This window comes from Mytilus edulis, chromosome 6 (assembly GCF_963676685.1).
Source record: "Mytilus edulis chromosome 6, xbMytEdul2.2, whole genome shotgun sequence".
NCBI classification, from domain to species: Eukaryota; Metazoa; Mollusca; class Bivalvia; order Mytilida; family Mytilidae; genus Mytilus; species Mytilus edulis.
In genome coordinates this window covers 2451570-2472964 of record NC_092349.1, presented here as the reverse complement: position 1 = coordinate 2472964, position 21395 = coordinate 2451570, and the positions used below count along the sequence as shown (strand labels likewise).

At 31.3% G+C, this 21395-nt stretch overlaps 2 protein-coding genes across 2 annotated transcripts in view; both read left to right on the top strand.

Annotated features, from left to right (window-relative positions):
* The first annotated feature begins 491 nt into the window (after window positions 1-491).
* The window catches only part of LOC139526928 (plasminogen-like), a 39762-nt gene continuing 18858 nt past the window's right edge, over window positions 492-21395 (top strand). Inside the window, exons 1-4 of the mRNA XM_071322106.1 lie at window positions 492-623; window positions 1579-1657; window positions 2634-2870; window positions 8162-8188. Of these exons, the coding sequence (XP_071178207.1) occupies window positions 1585-1657; window positions 2634-2870; window positions 8162-8188 (337 nt within the window). The 5' untranslated portion in view covers window positions 492-623; window positions 1579-1584. The remainder of the gene's footprint in view (window positions 624-1578; window positions 1658-2633; window positions 2871-8161; window positions 8189-21395) is intronic.
* On the top strand, window positions 10388-17314 carry LOC139526929 (putative macrophage stimulating 1-like protein). Its single transcript, XM_071322109.1, has 6 exons — window positions 10388-10531; window positions 11185-11202; window positions 12658-12746; window positions 13657-13759; window positions 16064-16283; window positions 17073-17314. The coding sequence occupies exons 1-5, from the start codon at window positions 10420-10422 to the stop codon at window positions 16156-16158; spliced, it is 417 nt and encodes a 138-aa protein (XP_071178210.1). The 5' UTR covers window positions 10388-10419; the 3' UTR covers window positions 16159-16283; window positions 17073-17314.

The following is a 21395-nucleotide window of genomic DNA, read 5'->3' as shown; positions in this document are numbered from 1 at the left end:
CTTAAACTTTGTACGCGGACGCTAAATGATTGATATGTATACCAATAACATGGTAACATTTTTCGGGTGCTTGTTCAACATAATTGAATGTTATGTGACTAATACAAGTAATAGGTCTAGCTACATATAAAACATAGCTGTTATCGACTGTTCTTTACATAAGGAAATGCCTGTACCCAGTCAGGTTTATAAATTTCGTTTTCCATTCGTTTGATGTGTTTAAATTTTAATTTCGTCAGGCGATTTGAATTTTCCTTGAAGTTTTTTTGGTTATTTTACGTTTTTTTAATTCAAGTTTAAATGGCAAATTTGTGTCGACAACCAAATATACATCCCGTTCTCTTAATCGTTATTTTTCAACGATTGTTTGAATATTAACTAGGTAACGTAATTACTGAAGTAAGACATAATTAAATGTGCATCAGTTTAAATAATGTTGAAATAGATGATTTTAATAAATATAATTATCCTTTCTCATTTAAATAACGGATATTGACAAACAGGATGCCACGTTTAAAACAGTCGAAGGTTAAACATATTATAATTTGCTGATTCAGCAGACAGTTAGTATATATAAAACATCAACCTGTATATTATTTCAAGTTGGAATCAAACTCTCAGAGGTAAGCATTTTATTTATTATTTTATCATTTCAACGATTGTCGCTTCAGTGTTGAGCAGCGAAAAACATTATTTGAAATTTTAAAACTTAATAATAAAATGCCAGATGTATTCTTTTTTCTTTTATGCGTGTTCGTTTGCTAACCGACAACAAACTTCGAACTGCTTATTTGTAGGCCGACGAATACGACCATACATAGTTTTTTTTGGGGTATTTATTCATTTAATCTGTTGATGAAAAAAATAAATTCCTCATTAAAATATTACATGATTTACATTCATACTCACAACAAAGAAACATATATCCGTCTTATCTTTTCTTTGTATTGTTGTGTTACCTTATTTGTATAACGCATTTTTTTGAAAGTATTTTTCATTTCAGATAAGAAGTCCTTTTATCACTCAAACTAATCTATATATCAATTGCTAAAAAATAGATTCATGCATTTATTATACCATAAATGAAATGCTGCAAAATGAAGTGATGCATCAGTTATAAACATCTAGCTTACACTGTAAATGAAACTTAAATAACCAAACAATAGCCTTGAAATATTCAAAGTTTGAAAAAGAACGATACCGTATCTTAGATTACACCCTGAAAAAAAAAATTTATATAAGATACTAGTCGATAAATGGGAAATGTTTGCTATTTTTAGAAAATGTTCATATTTCTGTATATGTATGTATTTTAAATATTTGTTGATTAAGGAGGTAGACATAGGTTAAGGGAGATAACTCATAAAATCATCAGTATGTTTGTGTCAACCACTTTCATAAATATATTCTAAGCTTCTAGGTAACATAGATTATTTCCACTCTGTTTCAGGTAAATGCTTAAAAAACATTGATGAAACTTGACTTTTACAAACGCATTACTGATTTATTGAGTTATCTCCCTGAACCAAGGTCTACCCCCTTAATAGGTAATTACACAACATTTCAATTAATTTTCAGAACATCATGGCGTGTTCGACTAGCTATATACTGCTCTGTGGAATCTGGTGTATTGGTGTTTTGGCATTACATGTAACAGGTATGATCATATCCAAAATGGTTAACATAAGGATCATGATATTAAATGCTAATGACTAGGAGGTCCAAATGGAATTTACCCATTATAAATACAATGAGTCAGTGTTGATTAATTGACGGTTCCTTAGTTTCATTGATATTTAGTGTATCTGTATTGGATGGTTGATATAAACCCGTGGGTTTTACTTTTGGGAAATTCTTTGTATACTATAATTTTCAATTAATTAAATTTCAGTATACAAAATGTAAGTCACAGCATGATAAAGATAAACATTCATTTTTTGATTAACTTATCTTTAATATTTTCTTGTTTTGAATTGAAACGACAAGCACTTCAGGATGAAGTATGCTTTTAAAGTTTCAAATACTATCAACAAAAACATACCTAAGTGAACTTAGCTACAAAAGACCTGAATAGGCGCATCATGATAGAGACTTCTAATAAACAAACTAAGGTTATACAGTTGGAAGGTGTTGAAATTTAAATTGTAGAACAACATATGTCGTTATGATACTTTTCTAAAGTCGACAGTGGTCAGCGAGATGTGAACTTACAATACACATGCATTCACAAAACAATAATACTTATTTCATGTTTGTAAAGTAGTGAATTATTGGCGACATAGTATTCAAGGTTTTTGGAAGCGTATCAAAGAAAATTGTTCGGACAACATGCCGTATAGTACATTCTTCTTACTCCGCAAATATAGGTATTTGGGGGTAGTTGAAAATAGTTTAGGAATGTACAACACTGTTAAGACTTACTATAGATAATTGACCATTATTAACCATAGTTTGAACGGTAAAAGGTGATCATAAGGAGTGGAAAGTGCAATTTTATGAACAAACGTTATGTTATGATATGTTATATTATTCATTTAGCATGTATAATCACTGACATATATCAATGGCTCAACTAAGTTGTAAACATTTATAAATTAATTAATTATATACTTATTGCATTTTGACCTATAAAGCAAAAGAATGTATAGACAATCAGCTGGGCTTGGATTATGATGGAACCGTTCGTACAACAGACACTGGACGAACCTGCCAGCAGTGGTCAGAAACGTATCCACATAGTCATCAACTAACAGAAAAATTGGGAGATCAACAAAATTATTGTCGAAATGCAGATAATGAACCATTCGGACCTTGGTGTTATACAACTGACGCTGCTACTAGATGGGAATATTGTACTGTTCCTCATTGTGGTATGTTTTATTGGCTTTATAACTATTTGGATCTGAGCACCACTGATAAGTCTTATGTAGAAACGCGCTTCTGGTGTTTTAATTTATTTAGCCTGGAACCTTTGATAACTAATTATATTGATATTTTTGTTTGTTTAATTGTTCATTATCTTGTTTCTAATGTCTTTAACTGTTGAAACAGTTCTACACAAATCGGTATCGTGTGAACAATAGTAAAACATTTCTTGTGCAATGACAAACAAATACGATCAATTGATTACAAATCACGATGCACCTTGTTAAAGTAGTAGTGACGACGTTATACTAATACACCATGCCTTAAAATGTCCTTGTAAAACAATTGATAAAAATAATCACTGATTAGCCTTGTTGGCAGTATTTAACGGTATATAAGGAACTTTTTGTTACTCTACGACTGTGACAGCAACTTTCCTATTTTTGTTCAGTAGTTGTCGTTTGTTGATTAGGTTCATAATTCTTTGTCGTTTCTCGTTTTTATACAGATGATACTGGTGGTTTTTCTATTTGAAATGTTTCCCACTAGTCATGTAAGGCCCCTTTTTAGCTGACTGTTCGTTGTGAGCCAAGGCTCTGTGTTGAAGACCGTGCTTTGACACATACGTGTTACCTTTTACACATGTTGACTTAGATTGAGAGTTATCTTATGACACTCATTAAGCATTTTCTTCTTGGTTAATTATTTAGCTGATCAAAGGGCGGTGGGGGGGGGGGGGTATAAATTGTCAATCTACACATATAACAAATGAAACCAAAAGGATGTTATTTTGTTGTTTTTATCTTTTACTGGGGAAATTGACCTATCAAAATTAACCACTTTTGCTTTTATGCAAAGAAAATGTTTCGTACTCTTCAATTATATGTATAACACAATGGGTATCGGTTTTATTGCCCCAGATGTGCAATTAGATATATAAGACAAACAAGAATACATTTGACTGGCTTTCTCCCCTTCAAATAATGGAGGGGTTCGTGTCGTTCAGTATTTTGTTTGGGTAATTTGTTTTGTGCATTTCTGTATGGTCTGTTTTTCATCTTTTCCCGAGAAATTTCAAGTTTATTTTCTATTTATGAGTTTGAATATCCCATTTGATTTTATTTGCCTCGCTTTTATTGTCCCAACATCAATGCTTGAATCTTATACCTAACACACATGTTAACAAACAGACAAAACCGACTTGAAGAGCAAAGCTTATCCCAGCCAAGGAAACAGCCATATACATGAGAGAATTACATTCGCTATTTGCTCTTAAACTTCGTACTTTATTTGAACTTTTTTGGATTCGATCGTCACTGATGAGTCTTTTGAAGACGAAACCCGCGTCTGTCGTAAACACACAATTTAATATCTATGATAATTTTTTATTTAAAATTATGTCGACATGTACAATGCTACTGTTGAATAGAGCGATATTGTCAAGCCAAAAACGAATTACTGCTTCAATGATGAACTAAATGAAATATCGAATGAATTATTCTTTACAAATAAAAGAAAATGTATGCATTACTTTCAAACATTAATTTGGCAACTTGTCTTGAATTTATGGTAGCACTTCTTACACGCAAATACCAAATTGAACTTTAAACGAGATATTTTTGTATCCCTTTTTACCAAATTAGAACTTGTTAAAGGGATAATTCGCGATTTTTCACTTATCATCTTATTATGTTCATAATACCATAAAAAACATATTCACCAAGTTTTATTTTGATATGAAATCTAATAAAGAAGAAAATTGGGAATTATTAATTTTATTTCTTGAAGCTTCCTGACTTATGTGACGTAGTTTAAGTCTTTGATGCATGCCGGGAGTGAAAATATATCATTTAAGTCTTGTTCGTTAACAATCTAATTACGCGATTTAAAGCGCATCGACGACTTTTGGTGTAGCTATTAACCAACGAAAAATAAGTGATAGCCATGCAACTTTTAAAATTAGATCGTGTGGATATTTTAAAACGAATTTTGATAATAAAATTAATTCATACATAGAACATTTTTATGATTTGTTTTGTACAAATACTTTAAACAAACATATGAAATTGACATGATCAATAGTGTATTAAAATACATGTTTGTATTCTGACGTTTTTGCTTCATTACAGCAAACATTTTCACTTGCTTGTACGGTGGAAATAAAATGTGTATTGTTTTGTGACACCTAAAGAATGTTGAATGCGTAGGTTAACTCAAGGTAATTAAAAGATTAGCATTATGTAATTCTAATCCTTTGATCCTCATTCAGTGAAATCTAGGCGTCACGGTTCACTGGCATTCAGGTGTGAACAACATAATTGTAAACGGGACTCCGACAAAATTTCAGACACATGAATGTAAAAAAAAAAAAAAAATTAATTAACGGGAATAATAAGATCGCACAATAACTGGATAGCTGTTGTATATTTTTATATTTTGCATAAGATCACTTTTTAATGAATTATGACTTTTGATTACTTTAGTAACACTGAATTATTTTAATTGAAGAATTTATAAATAAAAATAGCCTTCTAAACACGAGTTTATGAACTAAAAATTGTACTATTTCAAATAAGGATCGGCAGCCTTAAATATTTCAAACAGATCATTAACAATTGCAATTATATATTTTAGTCCATCCAAAGTGATCTTTAATTACCTATTTAGAAATTAATGTGCTCATCAAAATATTTTAAATCTGACAACACATGAAGACTTCAGATATTTAAAAAGAAAAATGTTTAAAAAAAATGACAGGAAATTAAAGGATCTAATTGGAATGGAATCGACAAATTACGAACAGATATGCTTTTCAAGTGTGAAAAACATCAACAAAATTTATACTTTATAATCGGGAATATGTCCTTCTTGAAATACTCTTCGTCTCACACCGTAACTATATATAATACTTTAGCTATTTGACCAACGATGTATAAAAAAAGGCAACGAATTTAATGTCAGGCTTAAATTAAAATATTGTTTGTTTGCCCTTTACCGACCGACCCTATAAATTCGTTCCGCCTGAAAATCTTTTATTTGTATTTACCAGCAAGATTTGATTTGATTTGATTTTATTTTTTCGTTTTACAAAAAATATTATATTTGTATTTCCCGCTCAAAACTTTTTTACCGGAATCCTCGGGTTTTATCTTTATCGTATAAGGTCTAGTCCGTTTGGTATCACGTGAGCGTTTTACATGCACACTGGCAGTTAGAGTTTCCAAGCATTTGTTTGAAATCGATGTTGAACGCTTTGAAATCATGATATGACGTACTTTAACTCTGTATCTTTATACTTGAAGAGCAGGGTTCATTTACAAAAAAGTTTGTTTAATACAAAATTATCAACGTGTGTACAAACTATTTTGTGTAAACGGACGTTGTATTCTATGTAGGGATGGCCTTTTGTGATCAGGATGATTATGTTACCAATGCCTTCGACCAGCATTGCTATATTATTTATATCTGACATGAACCAAAGGTTACAAAAGCCTGTAAAGTGGAGAATATTTGGCAGTAAAATCGCCCAAGTTTTCCATACAGATCATTTATAAATGCGATGTAAAATACGTGACAATTGAGTTTAAGTCTTGTAGCATTTTTATTGGAAACATAGGCACACTCGGAAATTTAAACACTAGGGACCTTTTCTACTAGTAATGTATGTCTGCCCGGACATATTTTACCAGGACAAAGTTATCTCTTACAGAAAACCTTTAGGTAGAGGTAAACGTACAAGGTACGTAGTACAGAATATTAGTGCAAGCTCAAACTCTTCAAAGTTCCAGGCATATATAAACGTTGAAAATATTCGGCACAGCTCTATATTTTGATATTTGAAAACAAAATAGTAGTGCATATGAATTAACTTCACATTCTACATGATATTTTTTTTTCAAAACGTAGTCCCAGAAACTTATTAGCAAAAGCAAAAATGACATTATGCAGATTTTGTATCTATAAAATAAAAAAGTATACCTACCTGCCTACCCATGAAAAAAAAAATATACCGAGCCAAGTTATTTTTTTGGGGAAAAAAATAAAATATTTTACCTACCTACCTACCCTGTTTCAAAACATAGGGTCGGAAAAGGGCAAACAAACAATATTTTAATTTAGGCCTCATCCTTCCCAATTTTAATGTAATTATTATGGACTTTTCATTTTACAAAACTTTTACCCCAATTTACGCAAAATATATTATTCTTTCTTATGTTCTATGTATAAATGTATATATTTTAATTTGCGCTATAGTGCCGTAACTTATAATCCAGGCGTATATACGAATGGTCGAGAAGTGCGTACCTTTTTTTAAATCAATATATTTCTGGTATGTTCCAATCTGTCCTTCACCATTGACAACGAGTATATATTACATTTTACCAAATTTACTCTTGGATTTTTTTTTTTATTTCATCAGATCTGTTGTTTTTTTTTGGTATTATTTATATTTTTATAAATAATTTTCTTTTAACCAGAAATGTTATTCATAAACAAGCGTATATGTTTAGTAATGACTATATATTATATCACTTTCGGACACGATAGATAGAGATGTATATTATACACCTAATAGTTCAAAATGGAAAGTTATAAGTTATCGGCCGTGTACACTTATCAATACACTAAGAAGTGAAACGATGCATGAATTTGCAAACTCGACAGGAAGTCGCTTGAATACCTGGACGTGTCACCTCACACCCCCTACAATACCTTTGGGAGTAATACCTTTAGCCATGCGGGTGATCAGTGGAGCGAAGATCCTAATTTATTTGAATAAAGTTAATTTATTACATAAAAGAATTATGAACTAATTAGATTGCCGAAAACAATTCAAGTTTCACGGAAGAATTATTTATGATTTGAAATTTTGACTTTTTCACTAATTCCTATATTATCAGTCTTAAAATAACAGATCATGGTTATTAAAAAAAAAAAGAAAATTTTCCGTATCAAGTTAACTAGTCGGATAAAACAACCGTACGATTGACGAGATATCGACACGCAATTACGACTACATCGGGTTACTGTAGTTCTGGTCCTTAGACATATCGCGACTGCAAATCGGACAAGGTGACAAAATGGCCGACCGGAGAGAATTGATACTCTAAATTTAAAATCGATGGTGATCTCTTATCTAGCAGAATAAAACTTTAATACCTATGAATTTGAGCATTTTTATACAGAATAAACATAATATCAATTTTTGATTTTTTTGCGAAGTTTCCCTTTAATCGAATAATTGCTTACACATTCTTTGTATGATATATATGATATCTTTTTTCTCTTTTTCTAGATAGTTATGATAACTCACCAAAACCAGGTAAGACGTTCGAATTTTAAAGTATAGGGGTTCTCACTGCCATGTCATATCATGTCCAGTGGAGAGTTATCTCATTGACAATGACACCATACTTTCCTATTTTTATATCTAATTATAAATCCTCCATAATATTTTTTTCTCATTTTACTTTAGTCTATACCGAAGCCTAAGTATTATTTATACGATCATGTAGATTTGATGTATATATTTTGAAGAGGTCCATTATAGACATATTTTTTTATCTATTTTACATTGGACAGTAAAGAAGTTAATACATTTATACATTCAAGTGGAGCTAATGTTTATACAGATGATCCGTGCATACATAATCCTAATTACATACCGCCAATGTTATGACATGCTCCCAGCAGAGAATACCATGCGCAAGTGAAGAAAAACGAACTGAGACCATCAGTATCTTTTCCTGGTGTATGACATTGTTGATTTAGCATGGTATTGTCGTTAATGTGTATATCAATTATGTACCGAAGCTGCGCTGGTGTCATTTGGTTATTTAAGTATTTATGTAGTGTTTTATTTTGGTATGATCTAAATTAAGGTCAAGTTACAGTAAATGGGCTATGTCACAGATTTCGGTTCAATTTTGCATACAGCTTTGTCTCATTGCAATTTAACCGTAAAACAAACTAGGTGACCATAAAATTATTTTAAACGGACATTCGCGCACCATTCTTAGTTTTTTTAAGAAATATCTTTGGAGTATATTATTTAGACTTAATGATTTTAAGACAATTTTGAAGAATTCTTTTCGCTTATTTTAAGTGCTTTCTATATAAATATTCACCCATTTTAAAATATTCCAATCAGTAATATTTCAGACAATAAAAGAGATAAATGAATTTCTTCCGATTATCAGTTAAAGTAGATCGAGCCAAAGATGTGTGCAAAATTATACCAAATTCTGTGTCATAGCCTTTGGACCATTACTTGAACTTAATACTCATTATCCAGTTATCGGTAATGTGAAAAACACTTAATTATGACATTAAAGCGAATACACATTGTAGAATGTAAAATAGTTTCATTGAAAAACAAGCTTGTTATATTTATCTATTTCTGAATTATTGTTTTATTGTGGATGATGTCCGAATCCATTCTTCCGAGTGCTAAAGACAATTCAATGGAAAGAAAATGTGTAAGTCGTGACATGTCAAGCTTTCGTAATACAATGTTTCTGTAGTATCGATAAACATACAGCGCTCACAATAAGTTTTACCTTGTCACATTCTTTCTGTACCTTTCCCATGTCAGAAACCTGTAGTTTATGGTATTAATTAGTTATGACTGTTATGTTAAATTTGTTTTTTCATGAATTGTTTTTTTAGAATTAGGTAGTCAATTTAGTTTTTTCACATATTTTATGTCGTGACCTTTTAAAGCCGTCTACACTATCAGTTGTGCTCGTTTTTGAAGGATGGACGGTTGCCTATAATTGCTTAAATGCACTTCAATTAATTGATAGGTGTCCCATTGGCAATCTTGTCATATCTTTTTAATTTAAAAATACAAAAGGAAATAAGAATAAGAAATAAATCTTTACAATACAACATAGCACATCCAACACACATAGTTCGTGGAATAATTAAGTCCTTTTGACGAAAACAAATGAATACTTGAAATATTGAGCAAACACAAAAGCTAAAGAAAGTGATAACAAAATGTGTATAGTGATTACTTCTTGCAAATTTATTAGACATAGCGTATCGGTAGTTTATATATTGTCGATTGGGAAAACACACGTCTACCATGACAAAAGCCAAATTATGTGAATAGAGGTTGTTAACTATTAGAATATTTAACCAGTTGCATTTTCTTGCACCGTCCTAAGTCAGTAATCTGATGTTCAGTAGTTATCGTTTGTTAATATGGTTCATAGGTATTTCTCGTTTCTGTTTTTTTATACACGTAAGCCCGTTGGTTTTCCTGTTTGAATGGTTTTACACTAGTCTTTTGTACGCATTGAAATACGGATCTGTTTTGAAGACCGTACTTTGACCTATAATGGTTTACTTTTACAAATTACGACTTGGATGGAGAGTTTTCTCATTGGCATCATACCACATCTTCTTATATCTAATGCCAAGCATTGTTAACAATAATGTTTCTATCATTTAGAACAAAATTGTCGAATGGATCAGCAGGGAAAAAATTACACCGGAACAATAAGCAAAACATCGTTAACTCCATATACGCATCGATTCTCGGTTAAAATGGAGGACCATGAAAATTACTGCCGTAATCCAGACAATGAGGAATATGGTCCTTGGTGTTATACAACTAACCCAGATGTTAGATGGGAATTTTGTGATATACCTTATTGTGGTATGTTAAGTATTTGACATCACTCTTATTTTTGAATCATATAAAAATAGATTGAAAATTGTGTTAGTTTCGTATGATTACATTACATCTTTAATATGTTGCATTATTTTGAATTCATAGGTCATACATAATTAAACAAGGATATCAAACATTTAGTTAAATACATTATTTATCATTTTAATCTATAATGTTCTTTAGTAATTTATACACAAGTTGTTTCGCATACTAAACTTTGAATTTAACAGTTAAAGGCTTGTTTTGACTTCATGAAAATGATTATTCCGAACGAAAAAAAATAAAATATAAGACATGTCTATGGCATGCCAGAAAACAATAAAAATAATTCTTATCAAACTGTGTGATTTTACTCTAAGTTTTTATGTTTCACAAGTGAATGGTTTAACTAGCTCTAAAACAACGGTTGAATCCAATATTTTTTTTTAAAGAAAATGCCTGTGCCAAGTTGGGATATGAAATTTGTTTTTCATTCGTTTAATGTGCTTTAGCTGTTGATTTTACCATTTAATTTGGGAATTACCGCTTTGAATTTTCTTGTAGCTCAGTATTTATTTTAGTACACTTTAGATAAAGACGTCAATCAATTTAAATCAACTGAAATAAATAATATGTTGGCATATACACTTTTATTGCAGAAGGAGCAGACAATCCAGGTGAGATGACATTCTTACACTTTAGTCAACATATTGACACTATTTTCGTCCTAGGTGGATGTTAAATACGCTTTCTAGGTCAACATATGGTAGCAGATGCATAATTAAGATCAGTTATACCATAATATCTATTTATCAATAATTGTCTAGCATTTCATCGCTATAATTATTCAAATGTAAATGTCTGTTATAGATGCCATTGTCGTTATAGTAAAAATAATAAAAAAACAAAACAATACCAGTTATCTTTAACAACATATACAAGCTCACTATTTATATCACAAATGTTTACAAGTCAGCACCGTTGATATTAATAATGCGGATTTGCTGATATACACTCGTGGTGAAGAGGTATAGCCGACATTGACGGCTTAACCAAAATCTTTGACTAATATATATTCTTCATTTTTGGTGATTTTCCCATTACGCAGAGTTCTTTTGGTCACTTTATCTATGGATGTACTGATGGCATTAAATATCAGAACACATTATATCTTTAATCTTAATTATTAAATTGGCAGCAAAGAATAATATAGACTTCCTAGTGAAATGAAAACCGGTAATTTCACATGTGAAATAAACGTGGTTATTTCAATCCTTTGACGTCATGAAACGAAAACTGTGTTAAGACGTCGATAACGTCGTATCAAAATAAATTGTGAATACATAGAAAAATATAAAGTTCCTTACATTTTCTTCTTTATTTCATAAAATGCCATTCTTTTATATAAATAAGACCATAAGTTTTCTCGTTCGAATTGTTTTACATTGTCATATCGGGGCCTTTAATAGCTGACAATGCGGTATGAGCTTAGCTCATTGTTGAAGGCAGTGCGATGACCTATAGTTGTTAATGTCATTTTGGTCTATTGTGGACAGTTGTCTCATTGGCAATCTTACCACATCTTCTTTTTTACATTTGCCAATGTATTAAAAAGAACAACTAATCAAAGAATTCAAATATCGAAAAATATTCAACTCGTGACCGAACAATACTGATAATCATCTCATGCGCTACGCACATTCGTGAATTAATGTGTTGTTCGGTCACTTTAATATTTTTCTCTATTTGAATTCTTCGATCGGTTATTCTATAAATCTGGTTTATAGATCACTTATCAAACTAACAGTCAAATACGTCTAAACAAATTTTTATTCATAAAAAGTCTTTAGAGATCAGATTTTACCATACACTTTCCACTGTATCAAACAGTTGATTTGAATCAGTTTTACAAAATCTATAATTATACTGAAAGTGACTAAAATCATTGATAAAATACACGTATGACATGCACATGATAAGGACCAAACATTAAAAAGTACATTCCAGATATATCTGACGATAATATGAAAAAACCTTAACATTAAATTCATCATATACTGTATCAGATTTCTCTGTCATAGGTGTGTTATTTATTTTTAACTTCTGAACTTAATTATATTGCAATACTTCAGGAAAGGCACATTGGAAACGTGGCTGGCAAAGATATAAAGGTTCGTGTTATTCAATCCAGTACATAGAACGAAATTTGGATGACGCTCAGGTACGCCTTTGTTACAGTTCGTTTTAATCAGCACACATTCGTACTTCATTGTTCAACAAACTATTTGTCCTTTTATCGTTTTTTCTGTATTTTTGTTTGTTTTCCATATCGTTGCCTTCATCATGTTTGTATTTCTAATATCCCTTGATTATTTTTCAATAAATGAGACAAATACGATCATGTATTAATACCTATCCTACGTCAGGAACATGTTGTTTAGTGGTTGTCGTTTGTTGATTTGGTTCATAAGTGTTTATTATTTTTAATGTATATTAGACCATTGGATTTCCTATTTGCATTGTTTAACACTAGTCATTTGGGTCCCTTTATAGCTTGATGTCCGTGTTGTTCAACACCATACCAAGGCCTACAATTATTTACTTTTTTTACAAATTGTACCTTGGATAGATAAATGTCTCATTGGCACTCATCCCACATATTTCTTTTCTGTAAACTTATTTAGTTTTTAGATAATATAGTATCTATCTATCCTTCTATCATATTTCGTTTTATGTACCTTTCTTTTTCTTTTTGCAAACATAATCATCTTAGTCGTAGTAAATATAGAACATGGTTTAAAACATTAAATATTTATCTAGATATTAATTCTATGAAACTGCAAGCATGAAAACATAAAAACGATCATGCAAATTACATATGCAGGTGTATAAGAAGGTCGGTGTCTATGTTACATGCAATGAATTTATCTCGGTCTGCAATACTTGATTATTTGATGCAAACCTTCTTATCTATTTAATCATGTTTATAACCCTTGTTGATGCTAATGATATTATACAATTTGCCGACTGACTCATATGTTTAGTAATGATTTATTTATTTTTACACACAAATCTCAATAAATATCAATTTAAAACAAATGTCCCATCAATTACAATATCTTTTGTTTAAGGACTACTGTAAATACAACCTAAATGCGTATTTGGCTGAAATTCATACAGCTGGAGAAAACAACTTCCTGATGAGTATCCTACCAAAGCCGACCTTAGATGACAGTAAGTACTACGTTAGACTTAAAAAATTAAAGTGAGGACAAAAACAAACTGAAAATAGGATAAACTCTAAAAGACGGGCTAAAAATATCAGAAAGACATCAAAACATAAACAGACAACGCAATGGCTACAAAAGAAAAATATTTTATTTTAAAATCAAAAGTTAAATAACAAAACAAAACCCCCCCCAAAAAAACGAACTTCGCAGCAAATTCTAGAAGAAAAGCCTTTAATTAATTGGCAATATCAGTAGCGCAAACACCTCAAACGAATAGATAATAACTGTCATATCTAAGTCTTGGTACAGGCATTTTCTTATTGAGAAAATTATAGATGCAACCAAACTGATTTGATAGCTAACTAAATATCTGACCTGTATGACATTCCTATAAAATTCTATCATAATATATAGGTGAAACTGTCAGCATCGGTCAACATTGTGTTATAATCTTAATCACTATAATAAAAAACAACAACATGTGAACGAAGAAAAACTAAAACATCCGTAGAGACATCTATATAACCTAAGTGTTGACATTGATAACCGATGTTTTCTGAAAACCTTAGTAAGTTTTAACCTTACAAATGTAAACGGGCTGCTATTAAAAAAAAATTATTACACATAAATGACTGGAAGAATTTGTTTTCGATTGACTGATTAATTAAATGATGTTTAACACCTCTTTATGTAAGATCTACGACCGTTAAAACAGTTCATAAAGCTGTCACAGGTTAAATTTGTCTGGTCAAAGTTACTGGTTAGAACTCAAAATGGTGTACAGTTTATGATAAAAGTTATATATACTAGTCAACAAAAGAAACGATACAAGACTTTTTTTTCAAATTAAAGATAAATTTTTCCGCTCATTAGACCAATATTGAAGGTAGTAATACTTAACATTATGGAAATATAAATCCGTTTAAAACAAATATTTTTTTGCTTTCGTGACGTTTTTTGCGATTTTTTTTTTTTACAAAATTTACATAAAACGACAATTTTAAAAACAGAAGTTCCAAATTTAAAAGAAAAAGACAATGTTTGCCATCAATTTGTTTTTAGAAACTATACAGTTTCTTTGTGTATTTGTTAAGCAAAGTTCTGCCCTACGAGAAATCGTTAAAATTTATACATTATATAATGATTTACGATAAACAGTATGTGTAAAGTGATATTCAAAAAGCGGTAAAAATCTTAAAACTAATCCGAAAGGTTCCAAATTTACTGTGTGTTGTTTTCATATCTAAAGCATTGATTTGAGACGAAAATAAAAAAAAACAATTTTTTTGCATTTTTTGTGATTTCAAAAAACACTTTTTTCCCAAAAATTTGAAAAAAAACCAATATGTCAACCCATAATTACAATATGAACATAACTTGATTAGCATATTGAATATTTTTAAACAAACTATTTAGTACTTTTTTGCACCCTATGCTCGTTTACACGGTATTTTGATTTTCATTATCACATGTGCATACATTGCAAATGAAAGCTTTTTAAAACAGTATATCTCATTTTGTTTTATATTTTATACTTTTTGATAAATTTTATTTCAAAGTCTTGTATCGTTTCTTTTGTTGACTAGTATATAAACAAAACATATAACTTCGAGAAACAATCAAAATGGCAAGTCCTTAATCAGAAGGTAAATTCAAAAGTTCGAACACATTAAACACCCGGATAATGACTGGCATTTTCCTGATTTGGTACAAGCATTTTCGTAGGACAGATCCACATGTATAAAATTTGAATTCGACACTAGATATTCTGAGAAAAAGAATGTTTGCGTCTTCAAAACATTACCTTTGTTATCGTTTGTCTGATATGTTTCTTAAATGTAGCATTGACACGTTGTTAAAACTAATGTCGATCAATAACATTAACGGTACCAATTTTTCTGCACCAGATGCGCATTTCGACAATACATGTCTCTTCAGTGATGCTCGTGGCCAAAATATTTGAAATACAAAGCTTATATGAAGATGAAGAGCTATAACCCAAAAGATCAAAAAAGTATAGCCAAATCCTAAAAGGAATCAGAGCTTTGCATGAGGGAGATACATTTCTAAATTTATAATAATTTCTAACATTTTGTAACAGCAAGTTTTAATAACACAAAACATCCGTATTTTCGATCAAAGTATGAATATAATTCGGGTTACAAAATGACCGACTAATGCCATTCCTGTTTTTTAGGCTATCATGTTGACGCTAGTTTCGCTATATGACGTGTAGTAAATTTAATTCAAGAACTGGCATATGCATTGAAAAGGTAGACTCTTATCTATTCCAACCAATGTATTTCAGAAGGTATAGAGGTTTGGCTTGGCGCAAATGATTTACGAATGGATAGACAATTTATCTGGAACAAAAGTGGCACCGAGTTTGATTTCACTGATTGAGGACCAGGAGAGCCAAACCGAGACTATGAGGAATGTCTTTCCACTCACTTATACAGAAGAGATGGTAAACTTCATTGGAACGATAGAGCATGCTATTGGTGGAACTTCTTTGTCTGTGAGAAAAGGTAATTAGATAATTCTATCTGTAAAACTTGTATGATTGTAATGAAGGCAGAAGTATACCGCTGTTCAAAAGTCATAAATCGTTGAGGGAAAATAAATTCAGGTTACGAACTTAAACCGAAAGAAACACATCAACTATAATAATATTTATAATTTATTCCAAAAGCAATGCAATTTATGGGATACATACATATAATATCAAAGAAGAAAACAACTGAGCAACAGAAACACTAAAGTTCAACAAATACTTATCTCAACATACATAGAAAGAACTATTTGATAACAACTTCCATATCCTTGAATTGAAATATGACATTTAAGAAAAACAAAGGTGGGTTGAACCTGGTTTTATGGCTTCACAAATATCCGGCTAATATGGCAATGTTAAACAATATCGCTAAAATGAGAAAAATAATTCATATAAAACAGAATCATTCAACAAATTTATTTGAGAAACACACAATCGTCATAGTTTAATTCAAAATAAAGTAGAGGAATGCAATGAAATGAAAATAGATCTTCCAAAAAAAATTTGTTTAGTTGACACATTTACCTCGTTTTAAACTTCCACAAATTTAAATGTCAATTTCAAACCGCTTCCAAACTCGAGTTAGATGCATTAAATTTAACGCGCTTAATTATTAAAAGGGGGAAATCGATTTACATAGCTCGATTTTTCTGATACAAAATCAAGTTCGTCAGGGAAACAAACAAATGAACAAGTCAACTTGCATTGCATAGTCGTGACCTGTGTTAACCAATCATTGTGAAATTTTCATATATATTTTCAGTGTTGGACGTTCAGGTTGCGAGGAATAGGATACTACATTGTTGAGTTGTCTACCAAACATAAAGATATTAAAACGGAGATTACAATTTACTTTTAAACCGCCCCTATCAACAAGACAAGAGAGGCTAACAAACTCAAAGTCACATTCTTATTCTCAAGGAAACATTGTGGACGGAATCTGTCCTTCCTAATCCATTATACACACTTTCTTAGCTTAGCTCCAGTAAAAATTCCTGTTCTCTATACATTTCCATTTCTTATAGAGTTCATCTCCTACCGTTCGACAGAAAGTATACTATATGTAGGATTATTTTACATACTGTATACTCATATATGAGAAGATGTGGTTCGAGTCCCTTTAAGACAGCTCTCCATCAAAGAAACAATTTGTAATGAAAACCATTATAGGTCAAAGTACGGGTTTTAACATAGAGTCCTGGCTCTGACATATATATTGTTCTATTTTTTCGTTTTGATTTGACCTTTTTACGGAAGTTATTGAAATCCAACTTCTTTGTTGGCGATCGTACCCCTAAGTCACTAATAAACGATACTTTTATAACAGGGTTTGACAGAAACTCTAATGTAGAATGATTTACAGCATGTGTTACCGACCACATTTAACCGTTATTTAGAACTATTACACTACAACATAACAATTAACCTCCCACCCACCCTCATAAAAAGATCATTGATTAATTATTTATAACGCCACATAGAGTACTACTGGTTATTTTCCCGCTGTCAGTTTTTATTGATGTAGTAAGCTAGAATGCACGAAGTGAACCATTAACCAACAGCTGGAAATCAACAATCATAGAAAATAAAGATTGGAGTAAAACGCATCTTCAACATGTAGGAACTGACAAACCTCAGTCTGACACGCTTCGTATACTTATAGCTTGTTGTTCGGTGTGAGCCAAGGCTCCGTGTTGAAGGCCGTGCATTGACCTATAATGGTTTACTTTTTTTAAATTGTTATTTGGATGGAGAGTTGTCTCATTGCCACTCACACCACATCTTCTTTTATCTATAAGCAAAAGTTAAAAGAGTCCGTCGAGGAACAAGAATGATTTTTAAGCATTCAAATATCAGAGTCAAATTTAAGAAAATAATATCTCAATTCACAATTCACGTATTTAATATCAGTAAGCAGGCACACACAAAAAAATGCCCATCTAAATTAAAACTATTATATATCTATAGTTGGTTCTAGGTCTGAAAAACTTTTCCAACTGTACATCTAAGTCTGCTCTTATAGAAGTTTTCGAGGTGTGCATACAGCCATTCGTGTCCTTTTGTTATGGTGAACCCAATGCAAGTTGCTGGTTATTTAGAGTTGGTAAAACGTCTTTGAATAATTCAAAGTAGAATAACGAAATAAGTAATTCTTTTGTTGTCATATAAGTGAAATGACATCAAACAAAAAATAACAACAACAAAAAATATCTGATTTTAACACACATACGTATATAGATAAATATGTATTCAAACATAATTAACTGAGAGTCCCCTGTCCTCAGCTCTAAAGACTGTTTTATAAAGGGACCTTTTTCATTTAGTTTATATTGGAAAGATTTTATAGCTAACAGTGTTCTTTGGTCTCGAGGTATTTGTAGATATCTACCCTTTTCTATGAGTACATTGTGGGCAATAATAACGATTGGAAATGGGTAATGTGGTGATTTATTCCATTGCTTTCATTTTTAAGCAGTCAAATGTGACAAAAAAATCATAAACTATTCGACTTACTTGTAATATTTCGGTCTCTTCGATGTGTTCGTAAGTGCTCCGTAAACATTTAACAGCAACGTTTCTCATAGAGTAAATCTGAACCGCTATACACTGTTAATTGAATGGCAAAGCAAATAATTTGAAATACAACATTGACAACAGCTGATACTATAATAATAAGATCATTGTGTTGCTTCGATATAATTCTCTCACAAATACGTGTTGAGAACTGTTCCGGCCAATGTCAAAATGGGTAAACAATAAAATTACGACTCTATTGTATCTATTTATTCTAAGTTGGATTCTTGTTTCCAACTTAAGACAGATAATCTAGAATGACATGACATACTTGCACACTAAACATATTCAAACACTGTAATTAAACTTGGGAATTAATTTTGGGATAAGTGACGAATTGTTGACATACATAAGTATTTGTATACTGAACAATAGACAGTTGATAGAAAAAAACCACTTCGAACTGCAACATATATTACTACAATGTTGGGAAATCCGCATTTCACACCTAAACACTCTCAAAACTTCAGAGTAAAATATGTTACTGACTGTCAAAAGTATATTTTATGTGTATTGTTGTGCGTATGTGTATCTCACATTGGTTAGATGTATAGGGATAGGTTGAGATCCAAATAAAAACAAATTCTGCCCCATTGCAAGTTTGCTACTGTTACAAGTGAGGAACCCCTAGTCTTATGTGTATTTTTAATTGCCGATCATTTGAAAGTTTAAAGTAAAGTCTGGTATTATTTCGTTATATTAGTGAACATTGTTTAGAGGTCAGCTGAAGCCCGTTCTCGATTGCGAATCATCGGATGTAGTTTCCTTGTCATTAGGTCTTGTTGTCTGTGGCAAACCGATTGCCTCATTATTCATGATAATTTGTCGCGTGTACGCTTGTGACCGTATGGATGTACCTTGAGATATCGTTGACATGTAATTGGTTAATTGATAATGGATATCTTGTAACATCAGTTGAAAGTAACGAGTTATAGGCTTGCGTGGCCCTGGTCTTGCCTCCTCTGTCATGGTAGGAATGTCTTCAAAAGAAAAAGAAAAAAAAATACAACAGTATCTCATAATGGCTATAGAAATATTGACTGGTTGGACCCAAAATTAACAATCCAGATTTACTCATATTTTGTAAAGAAAACCACAGAAATCGAAACTACTCAGGTTTACGATCACTTGTTAACCGCTGGGCTACTTACTAAATGTATATTTCCGCGTTTTTAGATCTATAGTTTCCAGAATAGTAGTTTTTCTAACAAGAATCTGAAATACTCTGAATTTCATATGTTCTTTTGATAACATCGGCCAATTTAACTCCCACATAGACCTATTTTTAGGTGTGTATCTAGATCTTAAACGACAAAACCAGATTTAAATGAAAGGTTATAATAAATTTCATGTCATGGCACTGTATCAATGTGTCGTTGGTTCGTTGTTACCAGGGCTTTAGTGACACTGGCATGTAATTATAGACCTTACATTAACCTTTAGATTTCTCTGTCGTCTTTTTGAGAACTCAGTGAAGTACTACTCCGAGCACATTTTGTCCACATATATTGTAAACAAACTCATCATAGATCATTGATGGTTTCGACAGGCATTATGTAGACTCTGAACTGATTATTGAATCGGCATCATATATATTAATTCAATGTAGTGCATAGTGCATATGATTGTTATATATATAGCTTGTTGTTCGGTGTGAGCCAAGGCTCCGTGTTGAAGGCCGTAACATTGACCTATAATGGTTTACTTTTTTAAATTGTTATTTGGATGGAGAGTTGTCTCATTGCCACTCACACCACATCTTCTTTTATCTATAAGCAAAAGTTAAAAGAGTCCCTCGAGGAACAAGAATGATTTTTAAGCATTCAAATGTCAAAGTCAAATTTAAGAAAATAATATCTCAATTCACAATTAACAATTCACATATTTAATATCAGTAAGCAGGCACACAAAAAAAAATGCCCACCAAAGTCAAAACTTTTATATATCTATAGTTGGTTCTAGGTCTGAAATTTTTTCCAACTGTACATCTAAGTCTTCTCTTATAGAAGTTTTCGAGGTGTGCATACAGCCATTCGTGTCCTTTTGTTATGATGAACCCAATGCAAGTTGGTGGTTATTTAAAGTTGGTAAAACGTCTTTGAATAATTCAAAGTAGAATAACGAATTAAGTAATTCTTTTGTTGTCATATAAGTAAAATGACATCGAACAAAAAATAACAACAACACAAAATATCTGATTTGAACAAACATACGTATATAGATAAATATGTATTCAAACATAATTAACTAAGAGTGCCCTGTCCTCAGCTCTAAAGACTATTTTATAAAGGGACCTTTTTCATTTGGTTTATATTGGAAAGATTTTATAGCTAACAGTTTTCTTTGGTCTCGAGGTATTTGTAGATATCTACCCTTTTCTATGAGTACATTGTGGGCAATAATAACGATTGGAAATGGGTAATGTGGTGATTTATTCCATTGATTTCATTTTTAAGCAGTCAAATGTAACAAAAAAATTGCTAAAGCGACAGGTAAACATTTAACAGCAACG